Source organism: Vipera ursinii (genome assembly GCF_947247035.1).
Source record: "Vipera ursinii genome assembly, chromosome: 5".
In the NCBI taxonomy this organism is placed as follows: Eukaryota; Metazoa; Chordata; class Lepidosauria; order Squamata; family Viperidae; genus Vipera; species Vipera ursinii.
In genome coordinates, this window is record NC_139518.1 from 46224987 (window position 1) to 46252286 (window position 27300).

Genomic DNA, 27300 nt, shown 5'->3' on the forward strand with positions numbered 1-27300 from the left:
TCACATAGTTCTTTATTGAACTAATGCACAAACAACTTACAATTATGGCCACAGACATTTCTTCATCATCATCTGCATAACTTATAATTTGAGGACTAAGGCATCTTTGTAAATTTGGGAATAATTCTCTTAGTTTGGAATGATTATTTCTAGAAAAACATTGTTTGTTAAAAGTTTCTACTTCAAACTTTTAAATTCACATAAATATTGAAATAAATAAGATGGCTAAAATGTCCATGAGTTTATGGGGTAGAATAAGTATTGTTAAAGAATAAACATTATATTGATATATTGTATATCCCAAGAAATGCTTTTATATTAATTTGTCTTAGATATGTAATTATAAAGAAAACTTTTGAAGATATATAGAAACCAAGGAATTTTCTGAACTGCAACTTCCATATGAAAATTGGGTGGTGGCTTTTTTTTTAGTTTTTTTGATGTTCAATTTTATCACTTTCACTCACCTTTTTCTTTTGGAGTTGAATGCATACAAATTTACTTCAAAAGCCATTATGACACAACTGGAAAATTATTACCTGATCTTTTTTATACCAAAGACCTGGTTCTTCTTTTAATCAGAATTCAGTTGTTTTTTTCAGCATTTAAGGCTACAAGACATATTTGAAAAATTTGGAATTGGACCTTTAGGTTTGATTCTTGTTCATATAAACAAGTGACACTTTGGAATTATTCTGATTTAACGTTTACAGGTAAATGTTATTCTGTGGTTGCTGTTGAATATTTGGGCAGAAAATGGTATTACAATTCTTGTCCAGCTTATACGTAGTCCTTGACTTATCACCATTCTTTTAAAGTTAAGATAGTGCTGACAAAAGTTACTTATACTTATAACCATCACTGTGTCCATGTAGTCATGTGATCAAAATTCAGGATCTTGGCAACTATCATGTATTTACAATAGCTGCAGTGTCCCAGGGTCATGTGATTGTCATTTGCAACTATCCCAGGGGATTTTCCAGCAAGCAAAGTCAAAGGGGGAAATCTGTCTCACTTAATCTACAAAAAAGTTGTCAAACTGGATGCGACTCACTTAACAACCACATTGCTTAGTCCCAATTGTGCCTATAAGTTGAGGACTAACCATATTAATGATTCCTTGAAAAATGTTTCTTTCTGCAAGAATTTGGATTGTCTAAAACTACTGAAAGACAATGTATTCAATTAAAGCACCTTCTGGTTTCTCAGTTTTGGAACTAATAAGTTTGCAGCTTCTGAAACACCAAAATTAGTTTTGGAAGTATTTTGGAAAAGTCTAAACTACAGTTTACTTCCATGGATGGCTGAAGAATATTATAAGACACAAAACCGTGACCTGTGGGTCATTGTTTCAGAGATATCTCCATACCAACACTCACACATCCTCCCAAACCCAAACTGCATCTCTGCTGCATCCTCCATGACCTGCACAGTGCTTCTCTCACACACACCTGTATCCTTATGCATCTTCCCTGACCCATGCAGTGCCTCTCATGCATTCCTTTGCACTCTTGAACACCACTGATTTGCACAGCACTTCTCGCACACCGCTGTGCACCCTCCATGACCAATGCAACTTGCTCTCTCCCTTGTGCACCCAACAACTCCTCTTCACCCTCCTCACTTTCTCTCCCACCTGGCAGCAGCCGCCTATTTACCTTCCAGCTTCCCCATTGACTTTTCTTGTGGAAAGCTGGGAGGTAGCACTGAAAATAATAATATCTCCATAGTTGACCATGGCACAACTTTGCTAAATTTCAGTCCCATATGAGTGATGGATTCCAGATGCATCCTGTAAGTTTGCCCACTTGAGATATGTTGATTCAAAACTTTTTGCCCTAGGATGTAACATTTCACTCAAATGAAGGTCAAACAATCAGACATAAGACTTTTAGTAGTATATTGATTGATAATATGCAAGAAATTTGCCATGCAGAGTTGGAATATTCTATTTTAAAACATAGATAATTTTGTATTTTGGTGAATATTCATTATTTTTTTAAAGGTAAGACCAACTCATCAAAATGTTATTTTTATAGTTTCTTGCCACCAAAAATTATGTTTAAGAAGGCCTAGATGTCAACTTTCTACAGAAGAGTTGTAATACAAAAAGATTTTGTGTCCTCACCTAACTTTTTGAGATCTACTGTATGGATTAACATTTGAAAAAAATGGAAAATGTATCATGTGAGTTAACAATTTGAAGCACTGTTAATAATCAGAACCACTGAACTATATCTCAGAACCACTGAACTATATCTTTCAAAGATCCTGGAGCAGTGGGGAACTACCAGAGGACTGGAAAAGACTGATATAGTTCCCATCTTCAAAAAAGGGGGAAAAAATGGATCCAGGAAACTATAGACCTATCAGCCTGATCTCAATACCTGGGAAGATTCTGGAAAACATAGTCAAGCAATGAATCAGTGAACACCTAGAGGCAAACTAAGCCAACATGGGTTTGTCAAAAACAGATCATGCTACACAAATGTTATTGCGTTCTTTGACCAGGTGACAAAATTAGTGGACCAGAGGAATGCTGTGTATATAATTTACTTGGACCTTAGTTGCCACAAAGAAGAGGGAGTCAAACTATTCTCTAAGGCACCCGAAGGCAGGACAAGAAGCAATGGATGGAAACTAATCAAAGAGAGAAGCAACCTAGAACTAAGGAGAAATTTCCTGACAGAGCAATTAATCAGTGGAATAACCTGCCTCCAGAAGTTGTGAATGCTCCAACACTGGAAGTTTTTAAGAAGAGATGGACAACCGTTTGTCTGAAATGGTATAGGGTTTCCTGCCTGAGCAAGGGGTTGGACTAAAAGACCTCCAAGGTCCCTCCCAACTCTCTTAATATTATTAAGCTATGTGCCTATCTTGCATGGATTCCAGTTAACAGTAAAAATATGAGCTGTAACGAAGCCATCTCAAAGAATACACTAGCTTATATTGGCTTTGCTATAAGATAAAATATTTCAATCTTCATGAATCAACACAACCATTTTTTCTTGACTTCCCATATCCACATATATGCTTGCCAACTCCTCATTTTCATAAAATTTGGGGAAACCTACCTAAGAGAATAGGTAGGCTGAGGGCTACAATGATTGGGGGACCACACATGGTTGTTATAGAAATGGCTAGTATTTATTAAACATGTCAAAGTAAAAAGTTGAGGCTGTAATTTTACTTTGTATTCTACTTTACTGAAAAAAATTAGATGGCAATGCTTTTTTTTCTTCTTTTCCTTTATCCTATACTACTACTTCTCCTTTCTTTCCCTTCCCCATTACTCTACTATCTTTATTTTCATTTCTTTTTTATATTGATTGTGCGTGTATGAATGCACTCTTATTACACATCTCTTATGCACTAGTTTATTACTGCATTATTTCTTCTCCCGTTCTCCTATTTCTTCTTCTTTACATTAACATTGCCAGAAATTTTACAGTCACTTTAAATTCAGCTAAGCAACCCTTGAATAACATAGGTCACATACATTTCAGGCATATCTGCTTTCACCATCCCTGTTTCCCATGGAAACCTCACTTGGGATGGAGTTTTCATTATGACAAGCCTAGTTTAAAAATTAATGTTAATGTTAATAAAAGAAAACTCATAGAAATAAAAGCAGCTTTTGCTAAGGTAGATTCAACTAGTCTCTTAAGCTGTCATATGTATACAAAATCTGATAATTAAATTAGCTTAGTTAACTAAAAAAAGCAGTGAAGATAGTATCGCAGTACGTAACAAAGTATCTGTAAGATCTACATGTATGTTATCATATTAAATAAAGAAACAAGTTGACAATAAAGAACCAAGTAATTGACTCAGACGGAACTGCTATAAATTAGTTGGAAGTCTAAAGGAGAAAAAAAAATCATAAAGAAAACAGAAAGAAAAAAGGTACATTACTGTACATAAGTTACACATATAAGCTCCAAAGGACTACATGCAAAACCAATTGTACTTTAAAGGTTTTTTATTTTTCCCCCCTTCAGATCTCCCATCTTTCACAAGCCATCTTAAAAACAAAACAAAAAGCCTCCTTATATTAACATGCTGTATTTTACCCTCACCACTAGAAATACTAAGGGTACGATTTGTAATTGTATTCTTTTAAGAGGTTTGTTCTCTGCAGCTGTTTTCTGCTTGCGGTGTATTTTGTGTAATCAGCACATCATCATAAATACATTGGCTGTTCCCCTGAGGGGAGCTGTCAGTGTTTAATTTACAGAACAACCTGGCCAATGTGAATTCTAACGTTACATCACTAAAGCAAAGACTAACCATACACAAGGAAAATGAGAGGGGAAAAAAAGAGGTTTCTATGAATTTTTATGTCAAGAACTAGTCCCAGGACAATTTAGGTTCAGAAATAGATTGTTTTAAAAAGCTTTTTGCACAGTATATAAAATGGATTCTTTACTGCCTATAACTTAACACTCCCCTGCAGGCATTAAGGCAAGTTGGCCTTGCTACAAAAAAGACTTCCGTTTCCAATCAGCAGGAGGCAGTAAGGCTCCCTTAAGAGAATAATGCTTTCCAAAAATTAATGAATGATGTTACAACTAAATCTAATCTCTTTGGTTAAATGATGAAGCACTAAGTTACTCCAAGTTTTTGATTCATGTGTTGTCCATCACTTTCTGATATTAAGATGCATTCTCTAAGAGTAAACCTTGTAAATATCCCTTTATCTTCTTTTCAATTGCTTTATGTAACAGCATACTAAATTTCCATTTTAGCCTAATGATCAACAAGGGTTTGACTATCTCCTTTTCTAAAAAGCACAGGACAATCCCAGTCTGGAAAATGTAACTATTAATACACTTCTGAATCACTACAAATACCTAGACATCCTTCAAGTTGACAACATTGAACACACCAAAATCAAGAAGGAGGTTAGAAGTGAATACATCATGGGTGAAGTCCAAATTCAATGGAGGAAATACCACTAAGGCAATTAACACCTGGGCATTACACAGCTGGAATAGTGGAATGGACTCAAGCAGAACTAAAAATAGCTGGGTAGGAAGACCACGGAAAAAAATGATAGTGAATCATTACCTTCATCCATGCAGTGATGTTGACAAACTCTACTTACCAATGAAAATAGATGGGTGCAGAATGTTGCAAGTGCATTGGAAGAATATCTGAAGGACACTGAAGAACATGCACAGAAGCTAGAACATCATGAAGGCTTAATGAATACCAGAAAGACCAAAGGAAGAATAGAAAAGAGACTTGGCAAGGCAAAGTGTTTATAACCAATGGAAAAAATAGCAAGCAAAGAAGCTAACAACCAGATCTGGTAATGACTAAGAGCGGGAAAGTTGAAGAAAGAGACAGAGGGGCTAATTCTGGCTGTGCATGACCAAGCCTTAAGAACAAATGCACACAGAGCCAGAATTGAGAAGACAGCAACAGACAGCAAGTGTCACCTATGCAAAGAGCTGAAGAAACAGTGGATCAATTGGTTAGCTGCTACAAGAAGATCCCATAGACTGACTACAAACAACGGCATGACAGTGCAACAATGGTGCACTGGAAGATCTCCAAGAAATATTATTTGCCTGCAAGCAAACTGGTAGGACCGTAAAATAGAGAAAGTAATAGGAAACAAAGAAACTAAAGTGCTCTGGGCATTTAGACTTCAAACAGGCACCTGTCACATAACAGCCCAGACTTAATGACTGTTGATAAGAAAGACAAAAAGGTCTGGATAGTGGACTTGGCACCTGGAGAAAGCAGAACAGAAGAGAAAGAACTGGAGAAGAAAACAAAAAATACAAAGACTTGCAAATAGAAATAGAACTGTGGCAAAAGAAAGCAAAGGTAGTAGCAACAGTGATAGGCACCTTGGGTGCAATCCCAAAACAACTGGAGCACCACTTGAACACCATCAGCATTGACAAATTCACCATCATCAGTCAATTGCAAAAGGCCACTTTATTGGGAACAGCTTACATCCTGCAACAATACCTCTAACATCATCAAACATCCACATCTGCCTATCTCTGGTTCTTGGGAAGGACACAATAGGTGGATAAAAAAGCCAAATCTAGTTTGAACATCTGGCTGACTCTGCAACGAACCATATACAGTTAAGCAATATTTGGAAAAGATAATTTATTGCAGGGCTTTTCAACCTTTTCACCCATTTTACCACTTTTAGGATATGGCAACATCCGAGTAACACCAGTTACCTAGCAAGGTGTCAAAAACTTGATGACAAAAAAGAAGGAAAAAAGTGATGAAGTACAGGTAGTCCTCGATTTACAAGTGTTTTCTTAGAGACTGTTTGAAGTTACAATGGCACTGAAAGAAGTGCCCCCCAAGCTACAGCCAACCAAGACACCTGCCTGCCCGCCAGGTGGCGCTCTTCCTCCTGTCCAAGGTTTTTATTGTGAGCATTTCTGTTGAAGATTGGCAGCGGGGGTAGGGTGGGGGGCTGTTTGGTTTTTATTCCACCCATCCGTTGGGTGGTTGCAGCAGGTTTTGGTCACTTCACATGAAGTGGGACACTGTGACTGTCATAAATATGAATCAGTTGCCAAGCATCTGAATGTAAATCACAAGACCCTGGAGATGCCGCAATATTCAAGCTGATCGGCATTTCTTCTGGACTCAGCAGAAGCAGCAGGATCAGCGCCGAGCTCCAGCTTCAGCCTGGCACTGATCCTGGTGCTTCCGCTGAGCCCTAACAGCCCTGCAGCTCCAGCCATCTCTCACTCAGGCTTGTGAGGTGCTGCCACCAGTTCAGCTCATTCCCCTCCCCCGCTACCACTTTTCTAGGATGGTCACGTACTACCTGCCAGGTGCCAATGTACCACAGGTGGTACCCGTACCACTGGTTGAAAAGCCATGATTTATTGGAAATAAATTAGAAAACTGCATTTCTCTTAATAGTTCCACTATTCTCCCCACACCTAGATCCACAAATGAAATCTTTTAAGAATCTCAGTAGTTAATTTTTCCTTAAAATACCATCCTACAAAATCTCTCAGTATTTCTCTTACAAGTGAAATATGGCACCTATTATCTAAACATTTTCAGATATGTATATTTAGAAGTAGATTTTGCCAACTTAAATATTTTCACCCAAATTAATAAAGATGGGGTCAAGTCTCATTTGGGTGATAAAGATATGTCAACCGTGCACCTCCTTGAAAGGGCTACACTGTTAATATGTGCTTTAGAATAATTCATAACTATCCATCGTTCTACTTCATTTTGAGGTAAAATAAGAGGTATTAATTAAATGGCAATAAATGAAATACTATCTCTCCATCTACATTAAATCTTGCAAATCATCCTTCTTTCTACCATATCCATGCACTGATTCACATATTGCTTTTTGTTCTTTAAACTCTCACCTCTCAACATAATCCAGCCACAACATTGTCTGCCTTCACCTTCCTCTCAACTCATCCATTCTTCCTTCAAGAAGAATTTGTTTTAAGGTTTTTTTTTATTCATTTTTTTCTATATGACCAAGTAACTCAGTGCACATTTTTATAATAGTTACCTTTTCATTCAATTAATTCTGTACCTATTAATTCTTTATATTATATGGTTTTATTTTACACAAAGATTTCTTACATAATCCAGTCCCAGTACAATTTTTTGTGTGTTTTCCAAACATATCCTTTTACTTCCATGTATCAAAGAAGCATGTGTCTATATGCTAAATTATTTTTATTTCTGTCAACATACAGTACTAGTAATAGATCAAATACTGTTCATCACTTTTCTAAAGTGCTTACACATCTATAAATCCACAATTCTTTCCCCTGTAATTAGTAGTCTATAAAATTACATACATTCCTTTACTTGTTTACTTACTGCTCCGTGAGCTGCATTGGTTGCCAGTTGTCTTCCGGGTGAGATCCAAGGTACTAGTTATGGTGTTTAAAGCCCTACATGGCAGGGGTCCGGAGTACCTTAGGGAACACCTGCTGCCAGCATCAACTTCCCTCCGCCCTGTGCGTTCCCACAGAGAGGGCCTCCTCAGGGTGCCACCGGTCAGAGAATGTAGATTGGTGGCCCCCAGGGGGAGATCTTTCTTTGTGGGCGCCCCGGAGCTATGGAACCAGTTACCGGTTGAGCTCCGGACGGCGCCCGATCTTCGCTCCTTTCGCCGCGATCTGAAAACATACCTGTTCGAACAAGCTGGCCTGGCCTGAGGGGGGATTGGTGGGGTTTTTATTATCATTTTATTGGGGTTTTATTAATGTACTTTGTTTTTATGGGCATGTATTTAATTACTTTTTAATTTTTGTAGCTTTGTGTTTTATTCTTGCCCTGTACACCGCCCTGAGTCCTTCGGGAGAAGGGCGGTATAGAAATATTAATAAATTAAATTAAATTAAATTGTTCTAGTTTTTGACATTTATGTATTAACTTGGAATCACTCAATTTTCCCTGTCAAATACAATTATCCTGATTTGATACACTTATGTAATGTTTCTCACTGCTACTCCATATTCACAAGAAAACATCCCATAATATAGGTCGTCCTCAACGTATGACCACAATTGAGCCCAAAATTTCTGTTATTAAGTGAGATATTTGTTAAGTGAGTTTTGCCCCATTTTACAACTTTTCTTGCCACAGTTGTTAAGTGAATCCCTGGAGTTGTTAATAACATGGCTGTTAAGACTTTGCTTGTCAGAAGGGTGCAAAAAGTGATCACATGACCCTGGGACACTGCAGCTGTCATAAATATATGTCAGTTGCCAAGCGTCTGAATTTGATCATGTGATCATGGGGATGCTGCAACTTTTGTTAAGTGTGAAAAATGGTCATAAGTCATTTTTTTCAGTGCTCTTGTAATTGTGAATGGTCATTAAATGAACTGTAGTAAAGTCGAGGACTACCTGTACAAGCCAAATCCTTTTACCTATTCTTTATATACTATATAGAAATGTGCAATAGACTTTCTCACATTCTATCATTTCTCAATAGCTTCGTGAAAAGCAAAAATATGGCATGCACCCACTGCCATATTTTTACCCAGCATAAAATTGCTCTGATCTTCTCCAGTATTGCTTGCTGTCACCTCCCAATCATACCTTCAATCAGTATTCTGCCAATCAGTATTCTGCCAATATTCTTCTAATTAAAACATACACATTTTCATATTTATTTATTTATTTGTTTGTTTGTTTTTATAAACCGCCCTTCTCCCGAGGGACTCGGGGCGGTGTACAGAGTAGGACAGGCAACAAAATGAAACAGTATTGAAAAACAATAATCAAAGCAAAACAAACTGGGACCCCAATTAGAGCTGTCAGAGCTATCAGGCCAGGCCGGACTGCTGGAATAGGTAAGTCTTTAAGTCGCGCCGGAAGGTGCGGAGGTCGGGGGCCATCCGGATTTCAGTTGGTAAGCAGTTCCAGAGGGCTGGCGCACCCACTGAAAATGCCCTCCCCCTGGGCGCCACCAGTCGACATTCCTTGAGCGGTGGTACCCTGAGGAGGCCCTCTCTGTGGGAGCGCACAGGGCGGTGGGGTGTTGACATTGGCAGAAGGTGCTCCCGTAGGTAGTCCGGACCCATGCCATGTAGGGCTTTGTATGTCATTGTTAGCACCTTGAACTTCACACGGAAGGCAACTGGAAGCCAGTGCAGCGCACGGAGGAGAGGTGTGATATGGGAGTATCGGGAGGCTCCCAAGAGTGTCCGTGCCGCTGCACTTTGCACCAGTTGAAGCTTCCGAGTGGATCTCAAGGGCAGCCCCATGTAGAGAGCGTTACAGTAGTCTAGGCGAGAGGTCACAAGGGCATGGGTGACTGTACGTAAGGCATCTAGGTCCAGATAAGGCCGTAGTTGGCGAACTAGTCGAACCCGGGAGAAGGCCCCCTTGGTCACAGCTCCTATGTGATCTTCCAGGGAGAGCTGCAAGTCTAGGAGGACACCCAGGTGCATAATATGCATTAACTCTATAACCAAACCACATTTTTTATTCCAGTTTTGCCATCTATGCCTTCAGACTTAGCATTTTACAGTAACCACACCATATTCATGAATTCCTTTCCATATATTTTTAAACTGGATACTACAGGTATCTAATTTGCTTCAATTCCACTCTTCAACACATATCAGTCTTATACAAATCTCCAAAATATTCCTTCCAGCGTGACCTCATCTCAGTTTCATCCCAAACCACTGTATCAGTTTTATTCTCAATTTCATTCTTTTTTGCTGGAAGCTCCTCATTTACCCACTTCATCCCTTCCAAAATGATTGCTACTATTATTAAAATTAGTCCACATTTTCTCTACTTTTAATCTTAACAGTTCCATCCCCCCTTGGACTACAAGAAAGCTCTTGTACATTATCATCCTATATACATTATGATTATATGCAATGAGTCACTTAATGACAACTAGAATTGCCATTGCTTAAGTGTCACTGTCATGTGACATCACACTTTATGACACTGTGATGGAATTTCTGGTCTCAATTGCTGTCATAAACTGAGCACTGCCCGTATACATATTTGGAAACATCCCAGGGGCTACAAAGTTGGGAAACAGACTTGGATTAATTTCAAGATCAGGGTCTCATATTTCTGCTTAAGAATTTTCAAAGCCTAATACGGTCTCCAGCTTTTTTCCCCCAACTAGTCGATAAGATGTTCTCTAAGAACCCACAGGATCAGACTTCCTGGGGGAAAAAGTTAACTTTAGGAAAATAGTACCAAACTCTAGCTTCCTGGGAGATAAAAACCCATCTCTAAATATAAAATAGCATTCTTTTTTAATATATTTTATTAATTTTTTTAACATAATCACCTTAATATTTGGTAAACAGCCTGTTGTCTGGGTTTATATTTAAAATCAACCAATAACAATTAATTTCTACAATTCCCTAATCCACATAGTAGCTTTTCTTGATTTTCTCTTCTTCCAGTAATACTCTCTTTTATCAACCTTGAATTAGTACATTTCTTAGTATTTTGATAGATAACAATTGAATATAAACATTTCTCTAGTATTTCTACAAGTAACAACCCCAAAGCTTCTTTTCTAATTGATCATCTTAATTACTTTGTCATAAATGCTGTTTTCAAAGTTCTTTAATTTGTTTTCCCTGCAATGTTCAAAACATTCTTACCAGTTAAGATTTTCTCAGTTAATTACACTTAAGTATTTAAATCTTTTTCCTCATACAAGCCATCCCAACAATTTTACATTTCTCATATTTTAAAACAAAAAAAAAGAGAAGAAAAAAAGAAGGAAATAGTATACATGAGAAACATGTCCCTCTTAAGCTAAAATACATTTATATCCAGAATTTTTCTATTCTTTTTAACCATATTCAAATGTTTACTCTTTAAATATTCCATCTATTTTTTAAAATCTATTCAAAACATTCTTATCAATTGAAATTTTCTCAAAATCAATTACACTTAAATATCTAAAATATTTCCCTCATATAAACCATCCCAACACTTTTATATTTCTCATATCATAAAAAATACTATGTTACTTGAGAGTTAATTTGCCAATTCTTGTATACAATTGTATATTTTCATCCATCAGTAGATGTCAGGACCAGTTCATTTTTCATTTTTCAAAACAGCAATTACTTTCTTCTATTTTCATCAATAATCTTTTGAAAAGAAAATCTTAACTAATTCCACCAATTTCAAACATATCCAGATTTAAGCCTTATATTCATTTCATTTCAATGTATTTCTATCCCCCATAAAAGTTTAATTTGCTGCTTCCGTCTGTGGAAGGGTGGAGCAAGTGTCCCGCTCCTTCTCACTTTTGGAGGATTTTTGCTTCTTGGTTTTTTTTCTTCCAGGAAATCAATTATCAAGTAGAAGAGAGAGAATTGGTATTCTTACCCAGTTCTAAACATGTTGTATATGATCAAGCTTAAATTAATGCTTTTTGGCTTTGGCTTCTTGTAGCTTGGGCTAGACTCTGGAATGAAGCTAGCCTTTCTTCTGCTGGTTTTTGGAGGGCTTTCCCCAGACAACCAGATTGACCGCCATCTCTCCACAGTCGGAAGGGCACCCCTCCTTCTTTGTCACCTCTCCAGGGCGAGTTTAGGCCCACTGAGGGTCTAAAAAATTGGCCATAGGGTGTGGAGCCCCGCGATCCCTCAGCTGCTGTGCCACCACACAAAAACAGAAGCCGCATAAAATAGCATTCTTAATACATCTAGATTTTTCCACAACATTCTCACAGCTTTTATTATTTCATTTTCATCATTTTTCTTTGGATACTAATATTTATATATGAATTTCAATTTCACTTGTCAGCACTTTATTTTGAAGCCCACACAAATCTTTGTGGTGTTCCTTCCAACATTGCATTTAGTGTCATTAAAAATCATTTCACTACTTTGCATTCCATTTACTTTGATGGAACTTCCCTATATAATCATCTTCACCATTTCTAAAATGTTGTTTATTTCCTTCAAAATTGCTCTAAATTTTTTCCTGTGTGGTCTTGATTTTAACCATTGTTTCCTTTCTTTGACTATATTTCTTTGTAATTACTTCTCCAAATGAGATTTAAATATTTCTCTCATCCTCATTTTTTGCCTATCATTCTCTTATAAGCAGTTTTTCTTCATCCACAGTCTCTTTCTCTTCATTATTTTACCAAATATTAAATTTCACACTTTCTATTAACTCCATGCACTACTGCAGCAGGATTCTTTTTTCTGTTTCAAGCAGCTTCCACATCTTTTCTTACATCACATTCATTCTGATTCATTTTGTTGGGAGATGAATCTTTTATTTACTTAATTTATATAGGACTTGTTCCTTTCTTCTTCCTGGAGTCAATCAATTTTCTCCCTCCTTTTATTCGTTTTTTTCTTCTTTATTTTCTCCCAAGATCTCATTATAATACTATGTCAACTGCAGAACATCTCATCACTCTTGCACCGTTCAGTAATTATTTTAATCTTTAATAATAAACAATCAGATTAGCAGATCATACAATCTATTATTTTCCTTTGCCTTATCTATGCACGAACAATTTATGTGTGACCATATTCAAAGCAAACACTTCTCTTTCTAAGCAGGTATTGACTGAACGGTCACTCTTCTCATTCATTCTTGTCTTAAATAATAATCTTTTCACTTTGGGGTAATTTTGTTTGGTCTTTTTCCTACCCATCCATTCAACATTATGGATTTTTTCCCCTGGATCACATTAATTCAGGATGTGGATCATATTTACAGTTATCTTCAGAATATATTTCTAGATAGCCAGATATGATTGAAGTGGGGCTCTAGGGGCCAGATGGGTTTATTGTTATACCAAGCTCCCTGCTGTACAGGAACATCCTTAAATGAGCTGCTAAACTCTATCAGGGGTTGGTGGTGTAAACCATTAATTTTGGGATATTTCAACTGACCCTTGTTTGGCAGTTCATTAAGAGTTCCTATCCATCTGAAACTGTTCTCAACCACAGAAAGCCTAATTCACATAGGTGGTCATATAATGGATCTGTTTTATGTTTTAGGGCAGCTGCAATGTGATTTGAAGGTGGAAAACATAATCATCCTCTGACTGACTTCTCTATGTACTTACAGACATATGTTTAAAACCCGTAACACAACTGTTCTACTACTTTATGTTCTCTGAGCTTGTTTGTTTGCTTGCAGATGTTCATTACTTGACTAGTTAACATCATCAGTGATGTTATGTAGTCCGGTAATGAAACAAGGATTCCACAGCAAAACCCCAAACTACATATATTCTCTTCTATTGGTATGACTTTAGCCTCAAATACTTTTCTATCTACCTGATAATATTTAGCCCCTTTTTGCACAGAAGAATCTTAAGCTGACAGCTAAATTTCTTTTAATGTTCTTTTTTTAAAGAATAGGTTTCAGCTTTCCAGGAGCTTGTAGCCTGAATTAACAATTCCAAATATTTGAAGTTTGAGCCTATTGATGTAGAGCAGACCTGGGCATTTTACAGCTGCTGGGCCACATTCAACCCGTTGGCTATCCCTGTCCGGCCCATGTGAGATCAGTGGCAAATTACAAATCAAATGTAAATAAGTACGCCAAAGGGGACAGAACAAGCTGAATCGGGTCCAGCTCTGTGTAGTTACTGTGCATTCTTTCAGTCGGCTAGTGGCTGTAGGAAGGTGAGGAGAGAAAGCACTTTTCTGCACCTGTGCAGTGCTCGTCCCTCACCTGGAGCAGCCGAATGAAGTCATTGCGTGAGGGGACCTGAGCTCAGCCACCTACTGCAGCCTTTCAGGCAAGTGTGTGGAGTGCAACTGGGAGCTAGCAAGCGAGAATGCAGTGGCGGTGACAGAAGAGTGGCAGAAGAATATTAAACAGAATTAAGTTCAGCCTATCGGTTCTGCCTTCCAGAACAGTCCCCATTTCTGATGTGGTCTCTTGAGAAAATTAAGTGCCCTGATGTAGAAGTAAAACAACAAATGAGCTAAAATACACCCTTCTTTAATACTAGTATCTGGAGTTAGCAGCTATATTTTAAGAAATAAGCAAAAGCAACTTTTGTTTTTCAGGCAATGGTCAACCTTTATTTTTTTAAGATTTAATAAGCATCTTCTATGTGGCACATATTAGAACAACTTCCTCCTTTGAAATACAAATAAACTGTGAATATTTAAATTCTTTATACCTGATAAAATATAGCCTATTACTATATTTTTGTGAATCTGTACTCTAAGTAGTCACTACAATATCCTTTATTTTACTTAAATAAAGAATATATTATCCCTTTAGAAGTCATACAGTACCAAGAATTGCCATTAGGTAGCAGCAAAGGATACTCTATTTCCTTATTCCTCTCCATTTTCTTACTTTCTCACATAGCTCTGTATTTGCTAATTTCAAAACATGCATACTGACACCATACAAAAATGGCCCTAATTCAGTTAGTGCAATCTGCAATTTAAAAAAAATCAATTACTGCATTGTGGAGATTTCCAATGCCACTAAGCTGATGTTCACAAGTCTCAGAAATGTGGGGTTAACTTTAAGAGTATCTGTACGCCATCCAATTGTTACTACATATGTCATTTGTCATAATACCAATACGTAACTTTCTGTATTATAACAAAGAAAGGACGAAAATCTATACTTGGTAGACATGTATGTGTGTGTATGTGTGTGTATGTCTCCAATGCATACATGCACACATTTCAAATCAGCCTATAAAGGAGTAAATGGCACAAAGTCACTCAGATGACATTGCACATATAACAGGACTAAACCTCAAGGACTCCCAGTTTCCAGCCTGGAACCCACCCACCTCCACCCCCACCCCCAGAGTTCAGAGACTATGCCATTCAAAAATTATGAAATACTCTTAATATATTGGTAAGTAACTAACTTGGGGAGTCTGCATAGTATAAGCTTTTTTCCCCTTTTTATTATTCTGTATACAACACATGCACTTCAGCTACATATTTCCTCAAATAATACGCTCACTCATTCTGCTACATAGCAAAATGCAGAGTCAGCTTCAATGGATAGCTGATATACTGGAAAACTAAGCTTTATCCACAACAAATGCATTTAAATATGAATATCAAATGCTTGTTTATTTTCAGCACTATCCTTCACTACGTTTAGGTTTTTTGGGAGCTGATAATGAGAAGAAAAGAGAGGCCTTAAAGAAATTAAATGTATGTAATTTTTAAGACCAGTATTTAAAACTGAATTCTCAGAAGTGTGATGGTTCAATATTTCATAGCCAATTCAAGAAATGTGCAATGCCACTGCAACTTTAAATCTTGATAAATCCCCTATGTCAGGCTCTCCTTCTCATTGAAATGCCAGAGGGAGCAGCAATCAGAGAGGAGATGTTCAATGTGATAGAGGTCAGGACACTGGTGGATCAACGTACAAGGAACACGACCTTGTTTATTTTTCTCTCCAGTATTATTGTTTACAGGGTGCTTTGTTCATGTACCTTGTGGTTCTTAGCTAAAAGATGAAATTACAGCCTAGGATGGTGCACTCAGGCACACATCCAATTTGTGTTTCCATCTCAGAAAACAAAAAGCTTTGGAGGCCCTCAGGCTGCCATTCAAACTTGGAGAGGCTGACATTTTTAACAGCATGACCCAGAGACTGGCAGAGGGAATGATCGAATGCATTTCTAACTTGTCAATCAAAGATCTCACCTCTGCTGTCTTGTAAACAGTTGGGAACCATCTAAGTACATTCATAAATGGGGACAAGTACATTCAGTTGGGGGGCTGAAGTCATGGCCATAGATTGCTAGCAGTTGAAATCAGAGCCTAGTGTAATAATCTCAGCATAAATAACTTGTAGATTTTTAACAGTGCTGCTACAGCAAATCAGAGTGGACAAAGGTATATTGACATCACGCAACTAAAACCCATCTTTTTACTACACTGATGGATATTCTGTTCAAGGAATACTTCCAATTATATGCAGGAAACATCCTGTATTAATAAAAAAATGTTACTTTTTTATCAAAGGTGTCACTTTTATTGCAGATGCTAAACTAGCTACATGCCAGAACACAACTTATTTCATTAGTAACAGTAAATTTTTTTGTTGTAAATATATGAACAAGAAAAGAAAGGGACAGAATTATTGTTTGAATGCTTATTGCAAGTTCACTGGAGAAGAAAAAAATTAGGTGCTCTCCAGGAGAATAAATAGTAAACAATGTGCTAAAAATACTACTATCCAATAAAGCATTATAGGCAATGATGTAAATAACTTTACAATTGGGAGGAATTAAGCAGCCCTAGATGCTGCAACTTCTACAACAACAGAAGAAGAATCTACTGATACTCTCTATGCACTTAGCATGTATTAAAAGAAAAACTTAATCCATGAGAGTAACTATGCCGAATTGTGGAAAAAAAATCTTATTTTTAAGAGAGCAAGACAAACATGGTTATGACTAAGTAAAAATACTTTTTAATTCATCTCTTAAAACTTGTTTCAATCCACAACCACATTCAAAATAAGCCAAAGAACAAAACTTTATCTCAGGAATTTCTAGCAAATATAATTCATTCTTTCCCTGATAAGTAAAACTGCTACAAACTGGCAATTTGAGGCTATCAAATCTAAAAGGAATTTTGCAAATTTTACTTCTATGTTTCTGAAATGCTCAGGGATTGTAATTTGCTTGGGGGTATCACTTTTCCATCTGGTTCAAAATCCTAAAAACATGTTTGAGCAACAGATGAACTGCAAAAGGGTTCAAAAGGTATAAGCCCTTAGCATCTATGAATTAAGATAAAGTTTTCTCATCCAGGTGTGCAAAAAATAAGACTTTGAACTGATATAATTTCTGTCAACCTGCCATCATTTATGACTTAACTCTAGTATTATTTTAATGTTGTAAGCCACCCAGAGTCATCTCGCCGCGAGATGGGCAGTAAATAAATTTAAGAAATAATAATGATGATGACAATAATAACAATAACAAGTATTTGCACTAATACATAAATGGCAACCTCAATTTATTCCAAAATTTAAGGAGGATATCTTACTTACTCCAGGAACCAAATTACAAATCTTCTGTTTAACCCTAGCCCTTGCATGGCCAGAATCTGTTACCTTCTTTAGATTCTTCATTAATATTTTGTAACTATCCTTGAATCCAGCACTCAGTATAATTAAAAAATTAAGTGGGTACTGGGCTTCTATTACAGTAACTGGTAAACTTTCTAATTCAAGAAAATTGGGATATCTCTATCACTTTTGTTGCATACACATAACATATGGAGCAAGCAACATTATGCAGAGCAACAAAAATTAACAAATAATAAGACAAAGAAGTTATAGTTATATTATATATACTTATAGACTTGGACTATTCATTGATAATTATAATGAAATATGGTGACCCTTCACTAAAATATTTGCATAAACTTTTTGTATACAATGTTTGACTATGTGTTTGAAATGCCCACATATATGTTTCATTTTCTTTTTGCTTTTTCCCCTCATTTCTTTTAACTAATTTAAGACAGGCATACTTACATACATACTTATTTTGTATGAAACACTGTTGTGAAATAAAGAATCTTTTTCTAAATCACATCATTTTCCCCAAAATTCACCCATGGTTCTTTAATTAATATCACTAAATACAGCATAACATATAATTGCCACAAGTCTATAGATTACAGCAGGGGTCTTCAAACTTGGCCCTTGTATGACTTGTGGACTTCAACTCCCAGAATTCCTCAGCCAGGCTGGCTGAGGAATTCTGGGAGTTGAAGTCCACAAGTCATAAAAGGGCCAGGTTTGAAGACCCCTGGATTACAGTTTTCACACATACCTACAACACAGATGATAGCAATCTATACTCACTAGCAAATATTTCATTTTCTCATTGAGAATTAAACCTACCCTTGTAAAGGATAAGGTACTGTATATAATCAGAGGGCAAACCCTTCCAGCACTAATAATGTTTACCTAGTTGAGGTAATGAAATGTCTGAAAGCAAACAACCAAGCTTAGAGAACACCAAGGTCTTCACAGTTCAGCCACGAGCTACATATATTCTCTTCAATTAATCCTTCTTTTTGTAGTTTTTCTTTAACCTTAAGCTTCTCAAGTGCTCTTGAGCTTATATTTTTATCTCTTCTAGTACAATGAATATCTAACTTACAAAGGTCAATTATGGAAATTAAATACATCCAAATTATTTAATCACTTAAAAATCCTTTATAAAAATGAAGTACCAACTTACAAATAATTAATGCTGTCACAAATTGCGAATCAACTTTCTACAACTAGAATTAAGAATCAAATACCACCTTAGACTTATTCAATCTATACAAATCAAGGCAGAAATATATGAAGATAATTAAATTCTAGCCTGTATTTCTCTATAGTGAAAAAAAAGATAAAATGTCCCTATTTATTTTTTTATTGATATTAATTTTATGTAATAGAAAAAATATACAAATTTAAGAAAAAAAAGTGCAAAGAAAAATGGTGAACTTATTTATTTATTTAATTTACAAAATTTATAAACTGCCCAACTTATTTCAAGGTAACTAAATAGGTAAAGAAAAGAAACAGAAAAGAAAACTAAAGAAGTGGCTTCTGATCATCTTTACAACAGTTACAAATCAATTTATCATCTATCCTCCCACTTTAAAATTGCATCATGATTCTTCCTATATTTTATCCTTTCCAATCATCAATTCCATAAATCATCAGTTCACTTTTTTCATTTTCAGCAAAAAAACCACAAAGAGTTTTCACTCATTAATAAATGTACTTTTCTTTTTCCTAATTAACAAGTCAATTTTACCATTTCTGCAAATTTTATGTTAAGCTGCCATTCTTCCATTGCACTGTTTCCCCAAAAATAAGCCCTAGCATAATTTTTTAGTGTGCACCTAATACAAGTCCTAATGTAAGGCAAGGCAGGTGGCCGGGGTGGAGCTGCCCCACGTGCCCCGCACCCACGCACCTCCCCCACAGACAGGCCACCCATGCCCTGTTACTTGTCTCGCCTCATGGCAGTGGCACCAGCAGCAACAGCCCCATCCAGCAGGAGCCCACAGGTGATGGGACAGGAGACCACTGGGGCTGCCGCCACAAAGTGAGGCAAGGCAGGTGGCAGGGCATGGGTGGCCTGGCTGAGGGGGGCTCTAAGGTGCACAGGTGGAGGGCGTGTGCGGCAGTTCCATCCCCCCACCTGCCTGGCTCACCTCACCCAGTGGTGGTGGTACTAGTGCACTGCATGGCCTCCTGCCCCATTGCGACTGTGAGCAATCAGATGGTGGGATAGAGTGGGCGAGTGGCTGCACTGCATGACCGGCCTGTTGGTGGCAGTGCTCCCACTCACCTGTGCTGCACAGCTTCGCAACCCCTGAGTGCGCTGGCTGCCAGACACCTTCAGCCCCGACACAGTCACCACCCTCCTACCTGGAAAATAAGACATTCCGAAAATAAGCCCTAATGAATCTTTTGGACCAAAAATAAATATAAGATCCGGTGTTATTTTTGGAGAAACGGTAGGTAGTTCCAAATCTTTACGCACATAATAATCTTGCTACAGTTACCAAATATAACATCAATTTTCCATGAGACATAGTAATGTCCCTATTTCCAAAAGTTGTGCTAGATAACCAAGTAAATGAGCAGACAACTTAAAGAATATCAGTGCTGAATACTAGCTGAACCTGAGGAGCTCTCATGGAGTGATCTAAGATGTGTCAGCATTATTTTCACATCACTCAAGGCAAGAAGCCAGATTTAAAATTAAATCAAATCATATGTTCTTGGCCACAATCTATGGACTTACCCAACTAACTGTCACAATGATTCATGAACATCAGGAACATGATGAAGCAGCTGTTCCATGAGGTTTCCCCAGGTACTGATGGCACAGATTTCTGTTACCACAAATTTATTTAATCTTCTGATACATCATATCTCATATATTTCTCTTGGAAGCCAACGTATAATCATTCAGATTTTCTCGCTTTCATTTCTATCTGCTTATAACTATCCTAAAATAGTAATTTCATTGCATAACCTTTTATTTAATTCAGTGGTATTTAAAACCAAAAACTAGGATTGAGGAAAGAAATCATAATGTCATTTTTGCTTTATTAATTAAAAACTAAGGAGGAGTGAAACTGCCCCAAATCAATTAAAGTCTATGGGAAGATTCAGCCTATCTTGTGGGAAACTGCCTACTTTTTAAACATACATTACTTAATCTTGTTTTGTAATAAATGTAAAAAAATAACTTCAGTTACTTCTGAGTTTTTCAATTTTGGGTCTCTTGGATGGACAGATTCTTATAACAAACATTATTCCCCCAAGATGAATCTCTTTCATATACATACCTGAATACATATATCTTTTAACATAATGAGAAAATAGAAGGAAGTGACCTATTAATTGATTATATAACTTATATCGATATTTCCTATCGATCCTCAACTTACAACCATTCATTTCGTGACCATTTGAAAGTTACAATGGCACTGAAGAAAGCAATTTACAACCGGTCCTTGCACTGGCCAATTCATAACATCTGCATGGTCATGTGATCAAAATTCAGGAGTTTGGCAACCAGCATATATTTACAATAGTTGCAGAACTCGGGGGTCACATGATCACCATTTGCAACCTTCCAGTCAGCTTTCAACAAGCAAGCTGAGGACTACCTGTATTGCACAGCTCCAGCAAAACACAAATACAGGTATTCCCAGACTTACTATTGTTTATTCAGTGATGAAATTACAAACACACTGAGAAATGTGACTTACAACTGGTACCTTAAGTTTCAGCCGTTACAGCAACCCCATGGCCACCTGATCAAAATTTGGGTGCTTGGCAGCTCTGTACTTACAACCACAGAAGCGCTGTAACTCCACCCACCTATTTCCCCCACCACCACCAATCTATGACCTTTTTATGAGTTATGCCCAACTGGCTGCTAGGCTGGGCTTTGGCTGTGAAAAAGAAATACTAAAGACAGCCCTTCAACACCCCTTTTTGCCACATTCCTGGGCAGAGCTGGAGCTGGCTTTGCGTTAAGGGAAAAAAATGATAGGCAGTCCCTCAGCCACAAAGTCTTAAAATACAATCTTCCACTCCTTATTCAATTGGGAGCTTTATTCCTGCCAACCACGCAATTTGCATGGAAACCACTGAATAGATCCCTAAAGGTGATCTCTTGATTCCAGAGGAAACCTGCTTGGTGGTTTTAACCCTCAGGGAGTCAAGCCAAAGCCAAGAAAGTTTCAGCAGTTGCTCTCTGTCGCTCTTTTCTTGGCTGCTGGTCAGAGGCAACCGTGGGATTCTTCCCTTCTTGCAGGAAAGTGCTCAGGTGCTACGCATTGGGAGTTTTGCTGGAAAGTGGCATTTCCTTGCAAAGCACACAGTTGCCAGGGCATTTGGCATTTCCCACAGGATCACTGCTTTACACGCCACTGTGGAAGCTTCCCAGGCATTTGGCCCTTTATGGCAGGAGTGTGGCTGCTTTGTGCTGCACCCTAGAGCTTCATAGGCGTTTGGCTCTTCCCAGGGCATGTCGTGTTTCGTTGTGCTGCTGGGCTAGGCTGGGGCTGAGGCTTTTAGAGTTGGCTGTGGCTTCTTTCCCCAGCCTCCCTCCGCTCTCACCACATTACAGCACCCTAACTTGCATGCAGCCTGCCAAGGCCTTCCTCTACCCCTGAGACATTCCTATGTTCCTTATATGGGACTCCATCCTCTTAATGATCCAGCAAAGGGAATTGCTGGGATTGTGATTGGTGAGTGAAGCTGTCAGGTGACTTCTCATTTAACAACTGCTAGTCCCAATGGTGATCATAAGTCGAGGAATACCCAAAAGATCAAGTTGGAAATTACCGTGTTTGTCTGCTCATTACAATATCACTTAATAAAGTCTTGATAATTTGAATACTATAATTTGCCCTGAAAGGTATTGTGTCTGCCATTTTGAATACATTTCACCTGAGTATCATATGACTCTTATTTGCAGGGTCTCTTGAATTTCACATAACAAAAAGATAAAAACCATGATCATGAAAATGCCATGATAGAAATACGCTTAAGTCCCAAAACTGCTTGCACTTTAGTAAGCATTGATAAGGTTGGGATTTATGTCTGCTGATCTTTTGATGAATAGCAAATGTCTTATGACATTTATATACACTGATTGGACATTATGTGTTCAATGTATACTTCTGAAATCAAGAAAATATAAATCTCCTACATCTTTATAGTATTGTATTTTATGTTGTTGTTATGATTGTTAAGGTTGTGTTAGTATTGTTTTTATGATTTATACTCTAGATTCAAAGATAGAATAAGATAAATTAAAATGCTGTACTTTCATTTTTGCATTTTGTTTATAATAAATTTGTTTAGGGATTAAAGGACATGTTCAGAACCATGTACATCTCAATAGATTTTTATGGACTAAGAAATACTTATCATATCTGGCCTCCACATGATCACATGATGACAGCAAATATCAGATAACTCTTTGCGATAATTTAGTGCATATATATGCTTATATATATGCTTATATGCTTATACTCCATATATATTGCCATTTTAATGACAATAAAAGAAAATGCAATCTAGTATATCAGTATCTTTAGAAACATTAGGTTGGGGAAGAGTGCTTTTAACCTAGCTGATAATGATTATGTGAAAACGCCATATAAATAAACAGTAGGATAAATTGAAATATTCCACATCTAGAAGCTGCAAACCAAGATTTTAAAAGTTAATGTGATGTCTGCTTTTCTGTTTAGTCAAAGAATTATTGCCAGATGGAAATAAAGTTTTTAACGTATATAAGAATTACACAGAAATAAAGTATAAGGCAAACTAGTACCTTAGGTTTCTTTAAACCTCTCATTAGGAACGTTTTAATTTCAATCTCAGGCAAGGCAAAAGCCAACCTCCAGAAACATTTCCTTGATTCTGTGTGCAGTAAGGGTGAAAATGGAATAGTGGAATAGAAAGAAGGGGGAGAAGTAAAATATTCCAGAACGTGGAATGACAATTAACCTTATCCTGTCTACCTTCCTTCATTATCAGTATGCCACTAGGAAAGCAAGAATAACAAGCCAAAAATCAGATAGCTTGAACGTAAAGTACCAATTCTTACCATATTTATGTTCTAACTTAAACATCAAATGGCTTCCTGTCCTCCTCAGAAGAGGAAAACCAGGCCAATTTTTCTAAGCACAACTATACCTAATTTGCAAGGGTCAGTATCTTCTGAGATGTTGGAAAAAAATATTTCCATCTGAGCCATCAATCTTTCTGTATTAGTGGCTAACTCTGGATCTGTGCACCATGAATAGCTGGAGTGACATGCTGTAAAAAGCTCTAGCCATAGTAATCATCACAATGAGGAAAGAAATTATGAAAACAAGCAGGAGCACAAACCTCAGACACCCAGAGAGAGACAGAGTGAGAAAGTACCTGGAAAGTTGTGAGTGTGCCAGTCCCTGGGTTATACAGGCATCGCAGTGAGGGCATGCTGTCCGCCAGGCTGGAGCAGCCCAGCCAAAGAGACCGGGGCATAGAGCACTGCAGAGAAAGGACAACTATGAGATGGGACTGTTATGAGACAGGATGGTACAGAATATAGGAATTTCTATCTCTGTACAGGTAGTCATCGACATATGACCACAATTGGAACTGGAATTTCTGTCATAAATTGTTGCGGTCATAAGTCAGTCAGACCTCATTTTTAATGGTGGCCATTAAGTAAATCACTGTGGTAGTTAAGAAATCCAGTTTCCCCAATGGGTGCTTTTTGCTGGAAATTGACAAAAAAAGGTAGCAAATCACAACCCCGTGACTGCAGGAGACTGCAACTGGTCATGAATGGGAGCCAGCTGCCATGGTGGGTGGGGCGGGGGTTGCAATGATCATAAGCATGAGTACAGGTCATAAGTCACTTTTTCCATGGCTGATCTAATTTTGAACCATCAAAGTTAAACAATCAGTCATAAGTGAGGACTACCTGCAATTTTAAGTTCTTAGCAAAATTACAACTTAGTGTTAAGAAGCTGGAATAGCTTCCCCACACCTACACATTAGTGACCTGTATGTTCCCCTCAGAGGAAAGCAGAAGGGAGGGCAAGGTAGGAAATACCACACTTCTTGCACACACAAATAAAGCTAATTAACTTTCTCATTAACATTTCATACTATTTTGTTTGCAAATGTATTCTAATTCAAAAGAGTCAATTCAATGCTTTTAGTGGATCTGAATTACTTGTTCTTTTAACCCATTAACCAACTAATTAAAGCAAATATTATAAAACCTAATGTAAGTATAATCAAGCTAATTCACTGACTGATTTTTCCTTCATAGAAATTCACCTGACCCTTTCCCTGTGCATCTTAATCATGGCTAGTTTTAGTCATGGCAATACCTTAACTACTGTTAATATTTATCATCTATTTCAGACATGTCAAATATAAGGGCCGTGGGCCGGATGTGGCCTGATATGTGGTTCCATCCGGCCCGGGGACCTGCTCTGGAAAGAGTGATGGACTGGCCCACCACACCTCGGCCCAGCCCAGCCACAGCCGACCGGGTGCTGATCTACAACCTGGCTGCGTCCATCAAAGCCAGAACCCTGAGTATGGGGGAAGGAAAGAGAGAAGGTGAAGGAAGGAACGGAGGGAGGGAGGAAGGGAGGGTGGGAAGGAGGGAGGGAGGGAGGAAGGAACAGAGGAAGGAACAGGGAAAAAGGAACGGAGGGTGAGAGGAAGGAAGGAAGGAACGGAGGAAGGAAGGGAGAGTGGGAGGAGAGAGAGAGAAAGGGAGGGAGGAAAGAAGGAACAGGGAGGAAGGAATGGAGGGTGGGAGGAAGGAAGGAAGGAACAGGAAGGAAGGAAGAGAGCAAGGAACAGAGGGAAGAAGGAATGGAGGGTGGGAGGAAGGAAAGAACAGGAAGAGAGGGTGGGAGGGACCATGTCCCAGTGTGCACCCCAGTCCCATCCTCCTCCGCCAGAGACCCTCAGATCTGCCCCAGTCCTGCCCAGGCACCCCTGAAGTGAGTGATGTTGAGCTGGCCACGCCCACCCAGTAGGCCACACCCACCCCAGCCATACCCATCCTGGCCACACCCACCTGGCCCCCGAGGGCAACCACAATGCTGATGTGGCCTTCAATGAAATTGAGTTTGACACCCCTGATCTATTTCTATCCAAGAGTTGAAACAATTAGCAGTAAATAAAACACCTGTATCAATATGCTGGAAATTGAGACCAGAAACAGAAAGGTAACATTTATATTTTGTATAAATACTTTGCCTTTTCCCAAAAAAAGTTTTCTCTTCCATTCATAACGGTATACTTAGGTTAAATTAGTTACTAGTATAAAAGCACCTGATAAACTTTAGGGTGAACCTATCCATAACATTACACTAACCTAGGACATTTCCACCTCTATGATACTCCTGTACACACCTAAATTGTTACAAAAATTGTATAGCACAGCATGTGGTAATTTGCTTATCTTTTGCTTTGAACTTTACCTGTTCTATGCACAGTTGCCATGAATTATAAAATATGTTTATGTGAACATGTGAATGCAGACAAATGTAGTTTATTCAGCAAACTAGATGTACTACAAAATTTAAACTTAGTGTCAGTCCCCTCCTATTCATCTTGGAAGCCAGAGAAGTACGGGGACCTGAACAAAGAACTATAGAAAATGTAGAAAGTAAAGGCAAAGTGGTCCCAGTAGTGATATAGAAGCACTCGGAGCTGTGATTCCTAAGCTTGAGGAGTGGCTCCAACAGATCCCAGGAAGAACATCAGAGATCTCGGACCAGAAGAGTGCAGTGTTAGGAACAGCTAAGATGTAGCACTGATCCCTCCAACTCCCCAGCCTCCGACAGAGGATCTGAGATTGAGGAAGACACATACCACCCATACGGATGAAAAGGGAATTTTAAAAAATATATTGTTATAATAATATGCAACATTAAAAAGCAGAAATATTAGGCATGATCACCATTATATATAAAAATGGAATAAAAATAATATAATAATTAAACAAAAAGGAAAAAAGGATGAATTAGAGACTTTGAAGAAATATATAACAGCTTTACTATTTAACCTGCATTAAATAGCAAAAGTTATTTGCCCTAATAAATTTTGTATTAATTTAGCTACGTAAGTTTACAGAAGGAATCAAATGAAGGTCAGTGTGAGCTTCATGAATAAACCAGTTTCAGGAAAATCTGGCTTGGTGTTTTGTGCAAATTTAACTAAAAATCCTATTTGCTCTGCCTCTGGAATAAGTAGTTTCTAGCATGCAATTATCTTGGATGAGGAATGGAAGAAGAAGAAGTCTGACTAAAATATGATCACTCTCTGAAATGTAGGAGGAGAGCTATGTTAATATGATACCCCAAAAATCAGGAGTCTGGTAGCACTTTTTTCAATCAACCATTTTTATTTTTTAAAAAAAGGTTTTATCATTCTATTCATCTGATGAAATGAAGTGCAGATTATGAAAGCTTATACTAAATTTGTTAGTGAAATAAAAATATTATCAGCCTCTTTATTTTGGGGTCTTTGGCAAGTAGCATTGAAAGGTCACAGGATCTATCAAGTCCCATTTCCATGATTATACCCATCTTCCTTTAGATATTTTTTCAGTTGTGTCTGAAATTGCCACTCCCACCCTAAAGGTTGTCTCGCCCTGTCTTCCTTGATATTTGTCCTATGGCCCTTGATATCTCTGACTTCATTTCAGCATCTTTTGTGGAACAACATATTTTTATAACAGTTCCACGTTAAAAAAAACTTTTTCAAATTTTCAAAA

At 37.7% G+C, this 27300-nt stretch overlaps 1 protein-coding gene across 6 annotated transcripts in view; it reads right to left on the minus strand.

Annotated features, from left to right (window-relative positions):
- Positions 1 to 27300, minus strand: part of BTRC (beta-transducin repeat containing E3 ubiquitin protein ligase) — a 178696-nt gene that overhangs the window by 107364 nt on the left and 44032 nt on the right. For 4 of the 6 annotated variants that reach the window (XM_083364359.1, XM_083364357.1, XM_083364358.1 and 1 more), the window contains one exon: positions 23931 to 24038. The exons of the other annotated variants lie outside the window; for them this stretch is intronic. In XM_083364359.1, coding sequence (XP_083220485.1) covers positions 23931 to 24038 — 108 coding nt within the window. The remainder of the gene's footprint in view (positions 1 to 23930; positions 24039 to 27300) is intronic. 6 annotated transcript variants of the gene reach the window in all.